Source organism: Salmo salar, chromosome 18 (assembly GCF_965601325.2).
Source record: "Salmo salar chromosome 18, fSalSal1, whole genome shotgun sequence".
Lineage (NCBI taxonomy): Eukaryota > Metazoa > Chordata > Actinopteri > Salmoniformes > Salmonidae > Salmo > Salmo salar.
Window position 1 is genome coordinate 78,259,222 of NC_138308.1, and position 17,923 is coordinate 78,277,144.

The window sequence follows — 17,923 nt, forward strand, 5'->3', positions numbered from 1 at the left end:
GCACAGATCTGGGGAAGGGTACCAAACTATTTCTGCAGCATTGAAGTTCCCCAAGTACAGTGGTCACCATCATTCTTAAATGGAAGAAGTTTGGAACCATCAAGACACTTCCTAGAGCTAGCCGCCCGGCCAAACTGAGCAATCGGGGGGAGAAGGGCCTTGGTCAGGGAGTTCACCAAGAACCCGATGGTCACTCTGACATAGTGCTAGAGTTGACCTTCTGGAGAACCTGGTTGACCTTTTGGAGAACCTTCCAGAAGTACAACCATCTCTGCAGCACTCCACCAATCAGGCCTTTATGGTAGAGTGGCCTGACGGAAGCCACTCCTCAGTAAAAGGCACATGACAGCCCGCTTGGAGTTTGCCAAAAGGCACTTAAAGACTCTCAGACCATAAGAAACAAGATTCTGTGGTCTGATGAAAGCAGAGATCCTTGATGAAAACCTGCTCCAGAGTGCTCAGGACGTCAAACTTGGGTGAAGGTTCACCTTCTAACAGGACAAACGACCCTAAGTACACGGCCAAGAAAATGCAGGAGTGGCTTCGGGACAAGTCTCTGAATCTCCTTGAGTGGCCCAGCCTGAGCCCGGATTTGAACCCGATCTAACATCTCTCGAGAGACCTGAAAATAGCCTTGCAGCAACACTCCCCATCCAACCTGATAGAGCTTGAGAGGATCTGCAAAGAAGAATGGGAGAAACTCCAAAAATACTGGTGTGTCAAGCTTGTAGTGTCACACCCAAGAAGACTCGTTGCTGTAATCGCTGCCAAAGGTGCTTCAACAAAGTACTGAGTAAAGGGTCCGAATACTTATGTAATTGTGATATTTCACAACAACAACAACAAATTACCTGCTTTTGCTTTGTCATTATGGGGTATTGTGTGTAGATTGATAAGGGAAAATATGTATATCCATTTTAGAATAAAGCTGTAAAGCAACGAAATGTGGAAACATTCAAGGGGTCTGAATACTTTCCGAAGGCACTGTATATAGACATCTCCTTCATTTTTGTATCCTGTCAATACTTTCTCAAGTTATTGAAAGCATTCTGATATTTGTCAGACATCACGTGATTAAAGTCCCTGTTTAGGGGCCCTGCTTGGTCTGTTCCTGGTTCCGACCAACATTTTTGCTTAAAAATCTATCGGTGGACACCGTAGATCAACATTTCTTCCATTGAGCAATAGCCCTGGTTCCCACGGACACAGTAGTATATTTTTGTGTGATGTAGGATGTGAAAACTGAAACCACTTAAAGCTGGGATGTCCCTCCCACCATTTAATTCGCTCTTCCGACTGTCAATCAATTCGTGGCTGAACCCTACATAACAGCGCAGCAGGAGAGAGTGGTTTCATCGCTATAGCACATTAAGAGATCGATTTATAGCCATTCATCTAAAATAATTAATAGATTTTAAACAAAAAACACTTTCTGTTTGTCATAGATGGACAAGATTAGTATGAGATGAAAGACGAGTTCCTAAAGAGTTCACTAAACATACAGATATGCATTTTACAGTTATAAGGAAGTTTAAATCTATAGTTAGGTGTTTTATAATTTAATTATACTATATTTAGAAAGTGTTTTCAAGCCTTATTCATACAGTTTTGTTGAATAGAAAATATGTCATGCAATATTACATATTTAAAAAAAAACATTGTACTGTGTACTTGTTCTTTTGTCCTCAGTCCTAAGCAATTTATAACTATTTTTACCAGAAAGGTGAGATTTGAAACTTGGAGAATGCAGCATTACTACTTATTCTTTATGGCCGTCTCATGATAAATTATTACTTTTGGGGATTACATAGATTACATTTTAAATTATATTTTAAATTACATTGAGGAGGTTAAAGTATTTTGTTAACATTGTCAGATGAATATCATGACAACAACAGGTTGTGGTCTGCATATAAATGTAATGTGTGTATGATTCAGACAGGGTTTGGTGCAGAGGGTGAGGACGGAGACCTTGGTTGCATCCAAAATGGCACCTTGTTCCCAATATAGTGCACTACCTTTGACCAGAGGCACTTCTTTTGACCAGGGACCATAGGGTGCCATTTCAGAAGCACACTTGTCATTTGGTTGGTAACGGTTTTGTTATCTATAAGTAAACAGAGTGCATGGCCCTACCTACCTGAAAAGTGTGAAAACTATGGTCTGAAAGTGTTGGACCTGAGGGTTGGTTATCAACCTCCTCAGAATCCCTCTGTCCAGCATAAATAGTGATAAGGCTTATCACAGGCCTTAGAAACACAGTGAGACAAAGTATATGCATGCAAATCAAACTGCATTGGTAGCAAACCATAACAAACCCTTCATGTCACAGTAACAGACATGAAGACATGATGTCAGTTTGTTTAGTTGTTGAGTGGAAACGTTGGACCACAGAGATCTTTGTATGAGGTGTGTTTTTTCCATCCGTGTTCACGCCAGCGAGGTGACACTGACTACAGATCGAGGATGTTGCGTCTGCAGTGAATGCATCAGATGAGAGTCTGCAGAGAGCATTGACACCTGCCTCTGTACGCTCAACAATAGAGCAGTAGTTTTTTTGTTTATGGATGAATTCACTGTGCATGCAAATACATCATGGATGCACTATGACTGAAGTAGGCCTACAAGTGCTCAAAGTGTTCAAGATGTTGCATACAACACATTTATGGTCTTTTTGAACATAGGACACTAAAGTATGGTTATTGTACTAAAAAGCAGATGGCGGTGTGCAGGTGTCCCAAACCTCAGGTGTCCAACATACAGTATCATTGTACGTGATGCATTCAATTAAATTCAATTGTATTATGATAACAACAGTAGATAAGTGTTTGTCTTATCTACTGAGAGAGAGAGAGAGAGAGAGAGAGAGAGAGAGAGAGAGAGAACTTCTGTGAGTGTAATATTTACTGTTCATTTTTATTGTTTATTTCACTTTTGATTATTATCTACTTCACTTGCTTTGGCAATGTTAACATATGTTTCCCATGCCAGTAAAGCCCTTGAATTTAATTTAATTGAATTGAGACGGAGAGAGAGTGGTGTGAAGAGATGAGAGAGAGAAAGAGAGAGCGAGAGAGAGAGAGAGAGGTGTGAAGAGAGAGAGAGAGAGAGAGAGACCAAACCTGAAACACAGATAATATACATTAAAGGGGGAATCAGCAGTTGCTACATCCATTTTCGGACTTATAAATTCATGATATGTACCCATTGATCTTCAAGAATATAACTTATAACTGCCTCATGAGTTTAGTTCAACTGTCGTACTCCACCCAAAATATAAGCTTGTTTTACTCGAACATTTGGAAACAAAGAAAGTGTAAACAAACACTTTACAGGCTCAAAACATGGTTAAAACTATAAGTTTGATATCATGGATCGTCAGTCTTTGCAGCCATAGTTATGTCTATGAATTTGAGAGTGGTTACAATTATCCAGCCCTATCCCTCAGCTTTTTCTGTTGTTCTTGTTTCTACTGCTAATAAATTTGCTAAATTTACATTTACATTTAAGTCATTTAGCAGACGCTCTTATCCAGAGCGACTTACAAATTGGTGCATTCACCTTATGATATCCAGTGGAACAACCACTTTACAATAGTGCATCTAAATCTTTTAAGGGGGGGGGGGGGGGGTTAGAAGGATTACTTTATCCTATCCCAGGTATTCCTTAAAGAGGTGGGGTTTCAGGTGTCTCCGGAAGGTGGTGATTGACTCCGCTGTCCTGGCGTCGTGAGGGAGCTTGTTCCACCATTGGGGTGCCAGAGCAGTGAACAGTTTTGACTGGGCTGAGCGGGAACTGTGCTTCCTCAGAGGTAGGGGGGCCAGCAGGCCAGAGGTGGATGAACGCAGTGCCCTTGTTTGTGTGTAGGGCCTGATCAGAGCCTGAAGGTATGGAGGTGCCGTTCCCTTCACAGCTCCGTAGGCAAGCACCATGGTCTTGTAGCGGATGCGAGCTTCAACTGGAAGCCAGTGGAGAGAGCGGAGGAGCGGGGTGACGTGAGAGAACTTGGGAAGGTTGAACACCAGATGGGCTGCGGCGTTCTGGATGAGTTGTAGGGGTTTAATGGCACAGGCAGGGAGCCCAGCCAACAGCGAGTTGCAGTAATCCAGACGGGAGATGACAAGTGCCTGGATTAGGACCTGCGCCGCTTCCTGTGTGAGGCAGGGTCGTACTCTGCGAATGTTGTAGAGCATGAACCTACAGGATCGGGTCACCGCCTTGATGTTAGTGGAGAACGACAGGGTGTTGTCCAGGATCACGCCAAGGTTCTTAGCACTCTGGGAGGAGGACACAAGGGAGTTGTCAACCGTGATGGCGAGATCATGGAACGGGCAGTCCTTCCCCGGGAGGAAGAGCAGCTCCGTCTTGCCGAGGTTCAGCTTGAGGTGGTGATCCGTCATCCACACTGATATGTCTGACAGACATGCAGAGATGCGATTCGCCGCCTGGTTATCAGAAGGGGGAAAGGAGAAGATTAATTGTGTGTCGTCTGCATAGCAATGATAGGAGAGACCATGTGAGGGTATGACAGAGCCAAGTGACTTGGTGTATAGCGAGAATAGGAGAGGGCCTAGAACAGAGCCCTGGGGGACACCAGTGGTGAGAGCGCGTGGTGCGGAGACAGATTCTCGCCACGCCACCTGGTAGGAGCGACCTGTCAGGTAGGACGCAATCCAAGCGTGGGCCGCGCCGGAGATGCCCAACTCGGAGAGGGTGGAGAGGAGGATCTGATGGTTCACAGTATCAAAGGCAGCAGATAGGTCTAGAAGGATGAGAGCAGAGGAGAGAGAGTTAGCTTTAGCAGTGCGGAGAGCCTCCGTGACACAGAGAAGAGCAGTCTCAGTTGAATGCCCAGTCTTGAAACCTGACTGATTAGGATCAAGAAGGTCATTCTGAGAGAGATAGCAGGAGAGCTGGCCAAGGAGAGAAAAGAAAGAAGGGATACTGGTCTGTAGTTGTTGACATCGGAGGGATCGAGTGTAGGTTTTTTCAGAAGGGGTGCAACTCTCGCTCTCTTGAAGACGGAAGGGACGTAGCCAGCGGTCAAGGATGAGTTGATGAGCGAGGTGAGGTAGGGGAGAAGGTCTCCGGAAATGGTCTGGAGAAGAGAGGAGGGGATAGGGTCAAGTGGGGAGGTTGTTGGGCGGCCGGCCGTCACAAGACGCGAGATTTCATCTGGAGAGAGAGGGGAGAAAGAGGTCAAAGCACAGGGTAGGGCAGTGTGAGCAGGACCAGCGGTGTCGTTTGACTTAGCAAACGAGGATCGGATATCGTCAACCTTCTTTTCAAAATGGTTGACGAAGTCATCCGCAGAGAGGGAGGAGGGGGGGGAGGGGGAGGAGGATTCAGGAGGGAGGAGAAGGTATCAAAGAGCTTCCTAGGGTTAGAGGCAGATGCTTGGAATTTAGAGTGGTAGAAAGTGGCTTTAGCAGCAGAGACAGAAGAGGAGAATGTAGAGAGGAGGGAGTGAAAGGATGCCAGGTCCACAGGGAGGCGAGTTTTCCTCCATTTCCGCTCGGCTGCCCGGAGCACTGTTCTGTGAGCTCGTAGTGAGTCGTCGAGCCACGGAGCAGGAGGGGAGGACCGAGCCGGCCTGGAGGATAGGGGACAGAGAAAATCAAAGGATGCAGAAAGGGAGGAGAGGAGGGTTGAGGAGGCAAAATCAGGAGATAGGTTGGAGAAGGTTTGAGCAGAAGAGATGATAGGATGGAAGAGGAGAAAGTAGCGGGAGAGAGAGAGCGAAGGTTGGGACGGCGCAATACCATCCGAGAGGGAAAAGGATACAAGGTAGTGGTCGGAGATTTGGAGGGGAGTTGCAATGAGATTAGTGGAAGAACAGCATCTAGTAAAGATGAGGTCAAGTGTATTGCCTGCCTTGTGAGTAGGGGGGGAAGGTGAGAGGGTGAGGTCAAAAGAGGAGAGGAGTGGAAAGAAGGAGGCAGAGAGGAATGAGTCAAAGGTAGACGTGGGGAGGTTAAAGTCACCCAGAACTGTGAGAGGTGAGCCATCCTCAGGAAAGGAACTTATCAAGGCGTCAAGCTCATTGATGAACTCTCCAAGGGAACCTGGAGGGCGATAAATGATAAGGATGTTAAGCTTGAAAGGGCTGGTAACTGTGACAGCATGGAATTCAAAGGAGGAGATAGACAGATGGGTCAGGGGAGAAAGAATGTCCACTTAGGAGAGATGAGGATTCCAGTGCCACCACCCCGCTGGCTCGATGCTCTAGGGGTATGCGAGAACACGTGGGCAGACGAGGAGAGAGCAGTAGGAGTAGCAGTGTTATCTGTGGTAATCCATGTTTCCGTCAGCGCCAGGAAGTCTAGGGAATGGAGGGTAGCATAGGCTGAGATGAACTCAGCCTTGTTGGCCGCAGACCGGCAGTTCCAGAGGCTGCCGGAGACCTGGAACTCCACGTGGGTCGTGCGCGCTGGGACCACCAGGTTAGAGTGGCAGCGGCCACGCGGTGTGAAGCGTTTGTATGGCCTGTGCAGAGGGGAGAGAACAGGGATAGACAGACACATAGTTGACAAGCTACAGAAGTGTTGTTTCTTGTATTATTGTATCTTATGTCTTTAGAGAACTGTTTCACTTTGATATCCTTTTTCTTCTGTCCTGATTTTCTCTTTCTTTTCTTCTGTTAACTAGATATTCTTTGTTGTTCTTCATTAGCTAGCTAGCTTCTTCCAAAAGAGTCCCTAGCAACTGCTTAGCAACTGGTAAACAATTCAGCTAGCTAAGATAACTACAATTTTATGAAAAATAGTTATTTTTCAAAAGCCTATCTTCTTTGTTTGTTGCTTGTTTTTTCTCCTATTCAGTCTTGCAGTTTTCTTTAGCTTTTTTCCGATGTACTTCACTCTAAAAACCATGTAAATTTCAATATTTGTAGGAGCTCATTTTTCAGCTGCTGCTGCTCAAATTGGAGTTCCGGAATAAATGAAATGTATATTTAGCAAATGAGCTAAGATACTGTGCTTACCATTCTGTTGGCATATACTCTGTCCTCATATTAGATTCTAGGATGGATGATGCAGTCAATCTTATTTTCTATGTTAGGTTTAACAGTAGCCTACTTACTCAATACATAGACCAGTAGAGCTGGAATATAGGTTCTCAACATTATGTGTTTAGATCTGTCCTGCCTCATCTGGCTATGAATCAGAGAATATCTCTTAATTCACTCTGAGATCAGACTGGGTCAAAGGGCATTTCATTGGCAGAGGGAGCTGTTGTTGGTTTTGGACCACAATGTCAATTTACAGAAAGCAGAATATACACTCTTACAGAGGTTTTATGTGGAATGTGTATATCAAAATGGATATTGGTGAGTTACAGTAAAACAGCCCATAGCGTTTGACATGTTTGGGGAAGTGTTTGTGTTCGGTTGAGTTCATAGGTGACCACAAGGCCATTCTCGGGGTTACTGCTGCTGGTAATGCTTTATTTGGAGAGATGGTTTATAGATGTTCAACTAATTATGCGCTAACCCCAGCACTATCCATAACCCTAGCCATACCCCTAGCCTAAGTCTAGCTCTAGCCTTAACCCTAGTCCTATAGCCCTAGTCCTAACCCTAAAGCTAACCCTATAGCCCTAGTCCTAACCCTAAACCTAACCCTATTGCCCTAGTCCTAACCCTAAAGCTAACCCTATAGCCCTAGTCCTAACCCTAAAGCTAACCCTATAGCCCTAGTCCTAACCCTAAAGCTAACCATATCCCGGCTGTAGCTACAGCTACAAAGGTAGACAGGTATTTTCAGAGACAGGTCTTATAGCTCATCATCAAAGCCTGCAGTTCTGTCTGGGTGTCAGAGCTACTAACCAATAATATCAGGTCATCTCTGGCTCCAGACTTTTTGTTCCTGTCACCTCACACTGTGGTTGATGCTCTTGTCATCTTTCTAATGTCAGTTAGACCATGAAGAACAAACCATAGGACCTTTTATTCACATGAGTTTCAGTCAAACTCTAATACGACAACATATTACAGTTGAAGATCACACATAGGTCTATTCATAATGAACTTCATGGACGTCATGGAGAAATGGAAAAGTAAATATTAAAATTCTATTTCATTTAATAACTTGAATAAATGGTAGGTAGCCTAGTGGTTAGAGCCGTTGGACCAGTAACCAAAAGGTTGCTGGCTCAAATCCCCGAGCTGACAAGGTAAAAATCTGTTGTTCTGACCCTGAACAAGGCACTTTTAACCCACTTTTCCTCGGCCGCCGTGGACGTCGATTAAGGCAGCCCCCTGCACCTCTCTGATTCATAGGGGTTGGGTTTAATGCGGAAGACCCATTTCAGTTGAAGGCATTCAGTTGTACAACTGACTAGGTATCCCCCTTTCATTCATGTACGGGTACAGTGTAAAAATATGAAACAGAGAAAAATGTGATTACTTATAACTTTCATATAAGCAGAACAGTTGGTACAGCCAATCAGACCTGTGGACCATCACTCCAGCCATGTAAGACAGCCAACCCACTCACTCTCATCTGACAGAAAAGACAATTAGTAAACACATAAGGAAGAGGACAATGATGAAACTCTATTAATTTGAGCAGGTAAGGTGTCATACTATTTGGACTAAATCATGCATATTTAACCTCTTTGGGCTAGGGGGCAGTATTTTGACATTTGGATGACAAGCGTGCCCAAAGTAAACTGCCTGTTACTCAGGCCCAGAAGCTAGGATATGTATATAATTGGTATATTTGGATAGAAAACACTCTAACGTTTCTAAAACTGTTAAAATAATGTCTGTGAGTATAACAGAACTGATATGGCAGGTGGAAACACGAGGACAACAATTCAGACACTATCCGAAAGGGTAAATAAGGGTGACGAGCATGGCGCATTTCGTGACAAGAAATTTCTAAATATTCCATTACCGTACTTCGAAGCATGTCAACCGCTGTTTAAAATCCATTTTTATGCCATTTTTCTCGTAAAAAAGCGATAATATTCCGACCGGGAATCTGCGTTTAGGTAAAAAGAGGAAAGAAAATAAAGCACGGGGTCGACTCGCGCCTAAGCCCATAGTACTCTGATCGGCCACTTGCCAAACGCGATAATGTGTTTCAGCCAGAGGCTGCCTCGATATGATTCAGCTTTTTCCCGGGCTCTGAGAGCCTATTGGAGCCGTAGGAAGTGTCACGTTATAGCAAAGATCCTCAGTCTTCAATAAAAAGAGCCAAGATGAACAACAACTTGTCAGACAGGCCACTTCCTGCATGGAATCTTCTCAGGTTTTGGCCTGCCATATGAGTTCTGTTATACTCACAGACACCATTCAAACAGTTTTAGAAACTTTAGGGTGTTTTCTATCCAAAGCCAATAATTATATGCATATTCTAGTTACTGGGCAGGAGTAGTAACCAGATTCAATCGGGTACGTTTTTTATCCGGCCGTGTCAATACTGCCCCCTAGCCCTAACAGGTTAACGAGAGTCTTGTCTTTAAAATGGTGTAAAATAGTCATATGTTTGAGAAATTGAAGTAATAGCATTTCTAAGGTATTTGAATAACGCGCCACAGGATTCCACTGGCTGTTACGTAGGTGGGACGATTTCGTCCCACCGACCCTAGAGAGGTTAACAACACCCAGTTTACAACAACGAAGAGTGGAACCAGTTTTGTGCTGGCATATTCAGATGCTAGACCATCAGATATGGGGATGTATAACTGTGCTGCATGCGATTATGATGCCATGATCTTCGAGAAGGGTGTGTTTCTGATGCATGAGGGTAAGTAAAATATATACACTGAGTGTACAAAACATTAGGAACATCTTCCTAATAAGTGATGACATCTTCCTGATATTGCCTTCAGAAGAGTGGTGCAGCGGTCTAAGGCACTGCATCTCAGTGCTTGAGGTGTCACTACAAACACCCTGGTTCGATTTCAGGCTGTATCACAACTGGCTGTGATTGGGTGTCCCATAGGGCGGTGCACAATTGGCCCAGCGGGATAGACGGTGTAGGACGTCGGGATAGACGGTGTAGGCCGTCATTGTAAATAAGAATTTGTTCTTAACTGATTTGCCTAGTTAACCTGTTGGGGCTAGGGGGCAGTATTTTCACAGCTGGATAAAAAAACGTACCCGATTTAATCTGGTTACTAATCCTACCCAGTAACTAGAATATGCATATACTTATTATATATGGATAGAAAACACCCTAAAGTTTCTAAAACTGTTTGAATGGTGTCTGTGTATAACAGAACTCATTTGGCAGGCAAAACCCTGAGACAGATTCTGACAGGAAGTGGATACCTGATGTGTTGAATTACCTTTAAGCCTATGCCATTGAAACACACAGGGGCTTATTAATCTTTTGGCACTTCCTATTGCTTCCACTAGATGTCACCAGCCTTTACAAAGTGTTTTGAGTCTTCTACTGTGAGATCTGACTGAACAAGAGCCTTGGAACGGTGATGGCCGATTAGACTCTGGCGCGCGAGGTCATGTTGGGTACCCTCGTTCCAATACGTTTTAAAAGAGAATGCATTCGTCCACCTTGAATATTATTCATGTTCTGGTTAAAAAAGGCACTAATGATTTATGCTATACAACGTTTGACATGTTTGAACGAACGTAAATATATGTTTTCCCCTCGTTCATGAAGTGAAGTCCGGCGGGCTTAGATCATGTGCTAACAACACGGAGCTTTTTGGACATAAATGATGAGCTTTTTTGAACAAAACTACATTCGTTATGGACCTGGGATTCCTGGAAGTGACATCTGATGAAGAGAATCATAGGTAATGGATTATTTACATAGTATTTTCGATTTTAGATCTCTCCAACATGGCCGTTTGTCTGTATCGCAAAGCGTATTTTTCTGGGCGCAGTGCTCAGATTATTGCAAAGTGTGATTTCCCAGTAAGGTTATTTTTAAATCTGGCAAGTCGATTGCGTTCAAGAGATGTAAATCTATAATTCTTTAAATGACAATATAATATTTTACCAATGTTTTCTAATTTTAATTATTTAATTTGTGGTGCTGACTTGACTGCCAGTTATTGAAGGGAAACGATTTCCTGAACATCAACACCATAGTAAAACGCTGTTTTTGGATATAAATATGAACTTGATAGAACTAAAAATGCATGCATTGTCTAACATAATGTCCTAGGAGTGTCATCTGATGGAGATTGTCAAAGGTTTGTGCATCATTTTCGCTGGTTTTATGGTTTTGGTGACGCCTGTCTTTGAATTGACAAAACATTACACACAGCTATTGTCAATGTACTCTCCTAACATAATCTAACTTTATGCTTTCGCCGTAAAACCTTTTTGAAATCGGACAACGTGGTTAGATTAAGGAGATGTTTATCTTTCAAAGGGTGTAAGATAGTTGTATGTTTGAAAAATTTGAATTTTGACATTTATTTGGTTTCAAATTTGCCGCTCTTGAAATGCACCTGCTGTTGATAGGGTGCACCACGGGTGGCACGCTAGCGTCCCACATAGCCCCAAGAGGTTAAATAAAGGTTAAATAAAAATAAAACATGTGTTATAATTCGTAGGGCATGGACTACAATGTGTCGAAAGCATTCCACAGGGATGCTGGCCCATGTTGACTCCAATGCTTCCCACAGTTGTGTCAAGTTGGCTGGATGTTCTTTGGGTGTCGGACCGTTCTTGATACACACGGGAAACTGATGAGCATGAAAAACCCATGCAACATTGTCATTCTTGACACACTCAAACAGATGTTCCTGGCACCTACTAGAATTCCCCATTCAAAGGCACTTGCATCTTTTGTCTTGTCCATTCACCCTCTGAATGGCACACATACACAATCCATGTCTCAAGGCTTAAAAATCATTCTTTAACCTGTCTCCTCCCCTTCATCTACACCAACTGAATCCTACAGACGAAGAACCATATATGTGACATTTTTCAAAAAAAAGAGATATACATGAAAAATCGTTATTGGACACCCTTTTTCTATAGTGAACCGGTTTCACAAGCTTTCCACGCGCTAATTAACAATATTTTTAAATTTAAAGATAGGCTCTCGTGGAATAACCGTTTATGTGCACCACTCAGAATGGACGGACAAGCGCACAACTTTTCTGTTGCTGATGAAAATCGCCGAAATGTGGGAAAGAAACGTAAAACTAAACTAAAAGAATGGAAAGACAGGCAAAGGAAGATCTTACGGGATGCGGGAAAACCCTATACAAATCGTAAGGGTCAAGAAAAAACTGGAAAAAGCTGTCCAAAAGAGGTATGTGGAAGAACCGTATATCAAACAATCTAGCTAGCTAGCTATTGAGTACAGTAACTAACATGTATGTTCTGGGTTGTCTAATTTGTAACTATAGAGAAAACATATTAGCTAAAGTTCGTTGGCTACTAACTTATACATTATCGTTACAAATGTTATTGCTAGATTATAGAAGAAACATAGCTAGCTACTTTTTCTCCATCCACCGGATGATTCGACATGGCTACAGTAGCTAGCTAGTTATATGTAACGTTACACTGTATCCTGCAGGGAAGAGCGTGTTCCACTACGTGCAGAAAGGATTGTGGAAAGTTGACTGATGAGCGCAAGCTGCATCTGTTCAACACTTTCTACACTGTCCCATACGAGAAACAACAAGCGTTGATTCTCTCCGGCTTAGAACAGGTTAGAAATAGGACAAAACTCCTATTATTATAATAGCTATATTGAACACTTGCATAGTTTAACTTTGACAGTAATGATACGTACATTAACGTTAACTCTAAAAGTGCAGTGTTACACAATGGTGCAACACAAACTCATTCTGTGTATAGGTTGGGAGTGTGTGAAAGATGGAGGTCCTGATCAAGCAATACCCTGAATGTGCTACCGTATATTAAATTCTGAATTTATCATTGTCAATTTTTATTGCAGCATGAGGTGAAACGGAGACGTAAACCTGAGGATACAAAGGAGAACAAACGACGGAAACAAACCTTCAAATACCATGTACAGCAAGCAGGCCAGAGATTGAATGTGTGCAAGGTCACTTTCATGTCTGTGTTCCAGCTAACCAACAGCCGTCTTCAGGCAAGTGAAAATATGAATTAATGTCTATATGAATATCAATTACAAACATATTGTATTCTTTGTACTAGTTTTTTTAGAACCTGCTAATTGAAATGTAATTGTTTTGGTCAGGTTGTTCAGGAAAAGTTAGGAGTTGAAGCTGAGGCAGGTGAGGTTGCAGGGTCTCCAGATCAGGCTACTGAGGCTAGGTCTCCTTTAGAAGATGGAAGAGGGAAGCATAGCAATAGGTAATGCGCTATGGATTCCAGCCTGGATTATTTCACTATAGCAGTGCTCTAAACAATCTTCTAAACATTAACATAGAGTATCGAATGGATGAATAGCGAATTCTGAAACAAAAATATAAAAATGTTTATTACTTTTAAACAAAATGATGGTAATCTAGCTGTCCAACTACAACCTGAGCATTGAGGACTGAGTGCCGATTACCTTCCCCCTCCCACCGGACGGCACTGGCCTAATTCTCGCCGCCCTACAGGACCCCCCGGCCACAAACGGCAATGGCGTGACCGGGATTTGTACCCCGGTTATAGCGACACAGTTGCACTCTAAGGCAGGTCCCTAGACCATTGAGAGAATACAAGTTCAACAACATCTTGTTGTCTCCTTACAGGCCACATCGGATACATGCTACAGTGAAAGAGGGCATCAAGGAGCACATTTTATCTTTCCCAAGAACCCAGAACCACTACTCTCGGATGAAGGGGGATGTACACAGAGAATACCTCAGCCCTGATCTGAATTTGTTGCGAATGTACCGACTCTACAAAGAGAAGAATACCACATCATCTGCAAAATTCTGGGTTTATAGGGACATTTTCAAACAGCAGAGTCTCAATTTCGGCCAACCCAGGAGTGACACCTGTGGCAAATGTGACGCATTCTTCACTAAGATGTCAGCAGCAACATCTGAAGAGGAGAAGAGGAAGATTGCAGTTGAAAGTGAGTTGCACCATCGAAAAGCCGAAAAGGCCTACACACAGCTTCAAAGTGACACTGAGTGGGCTAAAGCCAATGCTGACTGCCATGTCATTTCTGTGGATCTACAGGGGGTGATGTACACCCCTAATCTGACCCACTCCAATGTCTACTACCAGCGGCAGCTGTCAAATTTTAACCTTTGCATCCAGGAACTTGGAAAAGAAGATCCTGCATACATGTGTGTTTGGCATGAGGGGATTGCACACCGAGGTTCCATTGAGGTAGCAAGCTGCATATTGAAGTGGGTGAAGACAAAATTCACGCCACTCCCCAAACCAGAGGTGTGCAAGTTGATCATCTTCAGTGACAGATGCTGTGGGCAGAATAACAACTGGCGGATGCTCAATCTGATGTCGATGCTCGTCTCTATGGGTAACTTTACCCAAGTTGAGCAGAAGTTCATGGTCTCTGGTCATTCTTTTCTTCCTTGTGATCGATCTTTTGCCACCATTGAGAAGAGGCGCAAGGTGTCAGTCCTTCATACACCTGATGATGTTTCAAAGATGATACTTGAAGCACAACCAGCAAAACCATTCAAGGTGATGAGGATGCAATGTGAAGACTTCAGGCACCTTCCAGATTCTGTCCTCAAGCGACCAGCTGGACTACAGATCACCTCAGTGAGGTGGTTAAAAGTCACAGGTATTGGGAAAGGAATCGATCACAAACATTGGCTCATTCTAAGATCCGATGACAGTATATCACAGGTATTGCACAGAGAATAGTTTACTAACATTCATCATCAACATGCAACATGTTGTTCTAACAATAAAATATCCTAGTGCTTGACTGTGAAAGTTGTTTATTGATGTCAGGAACTTAAATTTCAGTTGAGGATCCTTGGAATCTGTACGCCAGACAGAGCCACAGTCTATTTGAGGGATGGAAATCGTGGCTGATCTCCAAACCAAAACAAGGAGCTACACCTCAACCTCCCTATTTTGCAAGCCACTACCCTAGAGCATATGAGAGTCCTCTGCCCATCAAAAAAAACAAGTACCAAGATCTGATGACCATGCTCAACTACTTGCCAGCTGCTGCACGCTCTTTTTATAAATCACTGCAGAGTGAATAATTTGATGTTAAACCAAGCTACATAATTAACCGTTTTTTCTGTGAGTTTATGATCCCCTGAACCTGTATAGTATGTTGAATCTGAATACATTTCAGAAAACATGTCACCCCTATTGTAGGAATTTTCTATGTGAATCAATTTGTGTATGATTTCAACCAGCACAATATATTGAATTAATTTAATTTTAAGATGTTGTTCCTAGTGTAGAAAATGTTATGTACAATGTGTTCTGTTGAGAATGATTTTGTGTGTGATCATTTGAACCTTTTTTAAATCTGAATTAATTAAAAACAAACAAGTCATCACATACAGTATGTGAGTATTCATTTGATCTTGATTCCCTTTTGTTATTCATTACAATACACAGTACGTCTCTCTGTCACCACATTTAGCATCAACTCTAAGCAGTTAATACTTATTTACTGCTGTCACCTCAGTACAGGACATTTCTTGCCTTTAGCATGGGTTTAACGCAATTCAAAACTTAATTGCTGATCATAGTGTTAAACGCAAAGAGAATGGGTTTCTGAACGTTTTGTAATATTGACCTTAGGGACCTGCATATTGGCACATGACATTGATCCATATTTGATATGTAGAAGTTGTGCTTCTTTTGATTGAATTCTATTTTTGTAGTTATTCTATGGTATGTTCACATTGAGGGCTTCATTTTAAATGAGACTAAGATTTCATGACTCAACTTTTATGAAAAGTCATCAGTGCTAAAGTTGATAGACCACCTTTAAATGAACCTCCATACAAATGAATGAACTACATATTGCATTTAAGTTATTTACATGAAGGGCATCTGCACTTGAAAGTACTTAAAACATCATATCAGGTGTTAAAAAAGGACATCTTACAAGTGTCATGCAAAATGTCACATATACTGTTCTTCCACAAACTGAAATCATCACTGGAGATATACTGTTCTTCCACATTCTAAAAATTAAAACGGCAATAAAAAAAGTATTTTTTGAAATAACAAAAAAATATCAATTGTTGTTGGAAGATATGAGTATGGTGAATTATTTGTCAACCATAAAACACCTAATGTGGTACACACAATTAATAATATAAAAATAACTGATTATCTTAAAATGGAAAAATTGTCACATATATGGTTCTTCGTCTGTAGGATTCAATTGAAGTGGATTTAACAGGTGAAATCAATAAGGGATCATAGCTTTCACCTGGATTTACCTGGTCAGTCTATGTCATGGAAAAAGCAGGTGTTCTTAATGTTTTGTACACTCACTGTATATTTATTAACATGTGACTATCAGGATCTCCTAGTGGTTATATTGTAATATAACAAACATTTAGTAGAACCTTGGTTTTATTGTGTAAAAGGTGCAGATTCCAGGAGGCTAGCATCCCACATACCCCAAAGATGTTAAAACTGCATTGTTGGTTAAGGGCTTGTACGTAAGCATTTCACAGTAAGGTCTACAGCTGTTGTATTCAGTGCATGTGATAAATACAACTTGATTTGATTATGTGACTGCTTCACCACTAGAGTCGCAGCAACTTTTAAAAGTTGTGAAAATGCGTGTAGTCATAATACCTGTCAATAAAGACCCAACAAAGACACTGTGTGGCTGTTAAGAATCTATAACAAGGTAATATATACATTTATTACATACATATTAGATATCTGTATCATGTTATAAATCCATTTCAGAATCATAGAGTCACATGCATCAAACAGGCTAGGTAGTCATCATCACTGGATCATTACTACTAACATCAACTAAGTTACTATAAAGTGTAGCTTAGATACCAGGAGGAGCCACAGAATCACTCAAAATAAAATGGGTCGCAGAATGATCTCTATATGATGAAGACAATGACTCATGTGTTTGTGTGTAGTTTTGTATTAAATTCTAGGGAGTAGTTGAATAAGTATGGGAGAAAACCTTTTTATTCAAGTCCACTCTCTGCAATATGTTGTCCTCTTTTAGTTGTGTTGATAGCATGTCACTCACACCCACCCCCACACAGTGAACAGTTTCACAGGTACTCTGCAGTCTGCTGTAAGCCCAAGACGAGGCTGTATCTACTCTTTGGTCAGGTGGGCCTGCTGGTTTTGTGCACACAGGACCCTCCTACCTGCTCTCTGTGTCTCTGTGTCTCTATGTGGTTTTCAGCAGGATGTCTATGTGATGTCACTGTTGTTCTCACTATCTTTACTTGTTGTTCATGTTGCCCCTGACAGCTTACAACCACAACAAAACAGTTATTTATCAAATTGACTGTAATATATTTGTAGTTATCTGAAATCAGTTACAAACCACAAATAACTGCTAATGAACCCTATGTGAACCCTCTGAGTTAAGCATCTCATGTGTTATACAGCACCATCTATTCTAACTTGTGGTCCAGGGGGAGGGGCCATTTGGTGCTAATGGCATGTGAGAATGTTCATTACATTCTCAAACAGACATGTCTTTTGAAGCACAAAAACTACTACAGGTTTCTCTGTCAGAATGAGACCAATAGAGGAGGATCCTCCTTCTGATAGATTGCTTCCTTTTAGAACCACACTAACCACAGACTAAAACAGACTAGATAAAGTGTGTCATATTAGCTGGTTGTCTGGGGTATCCAATCAGGCATGCACTATCAGGTGTTACACTTAGTGAATATTTCTGTGAATGATATACTAGAAATGTAAGACTGATAAAAAATGTACTTGTTTCATTGTTTAGGTGTTTACCCCACTCATGTCCAAACTTGTACATATACTATATATACAAAAGTATGTGAACACCCCTTCAAATTAGTGGATTTAGCTGTTTCAGCCATACACGTT

At 42.0% G+C, this 17,923-nt stretch overlaps 1 protein-coding gene across 1 annotated transcript; it reads left to right on the forward strand.

The window, feature by feature from the left end:
- The first annotated feature begins 13,177 nt into the window (after window positions 1-13,177).
- LOC145861761 (uncharacterized) lies at window positions 13,178-15,413 on the forward strand. The gene is made up of 2 exons (XM_082965167.1): window positions 13,178-14,740; window positions 14,864-15,413. The coding sequence occupies exons 1-2, from the start codon at window positions 13,751-13,753 to the stop codon at window positions 14,930-14,932; spliced, it is 1,059 nt and encodes a 352-aa protein (XP_082821293.1). The 5' UTR covers window positions 13,178-13,750; the 3' UTR covers window positions 14,933-15,413.
- The last annotated feature ends 2,510 nt before the right edge of the window (window positions 15,414-17,923 follow it).

Coding starts and splice junctions, on each gene's coding strand:
- LOC145861761 (XM_082965167.1), top strand. CDS start 13,751: ATGAAGGGGGATGTACACAGAGAATACCTCAGCCCTGATCTGAATTTG. Junction 14,741..14,863: donor CCGATGACAGTATATCACAG/GTATTGCACAGA, acceptor CTTAAATTTCAG/TTGAGGATCCTTGGAATCTG.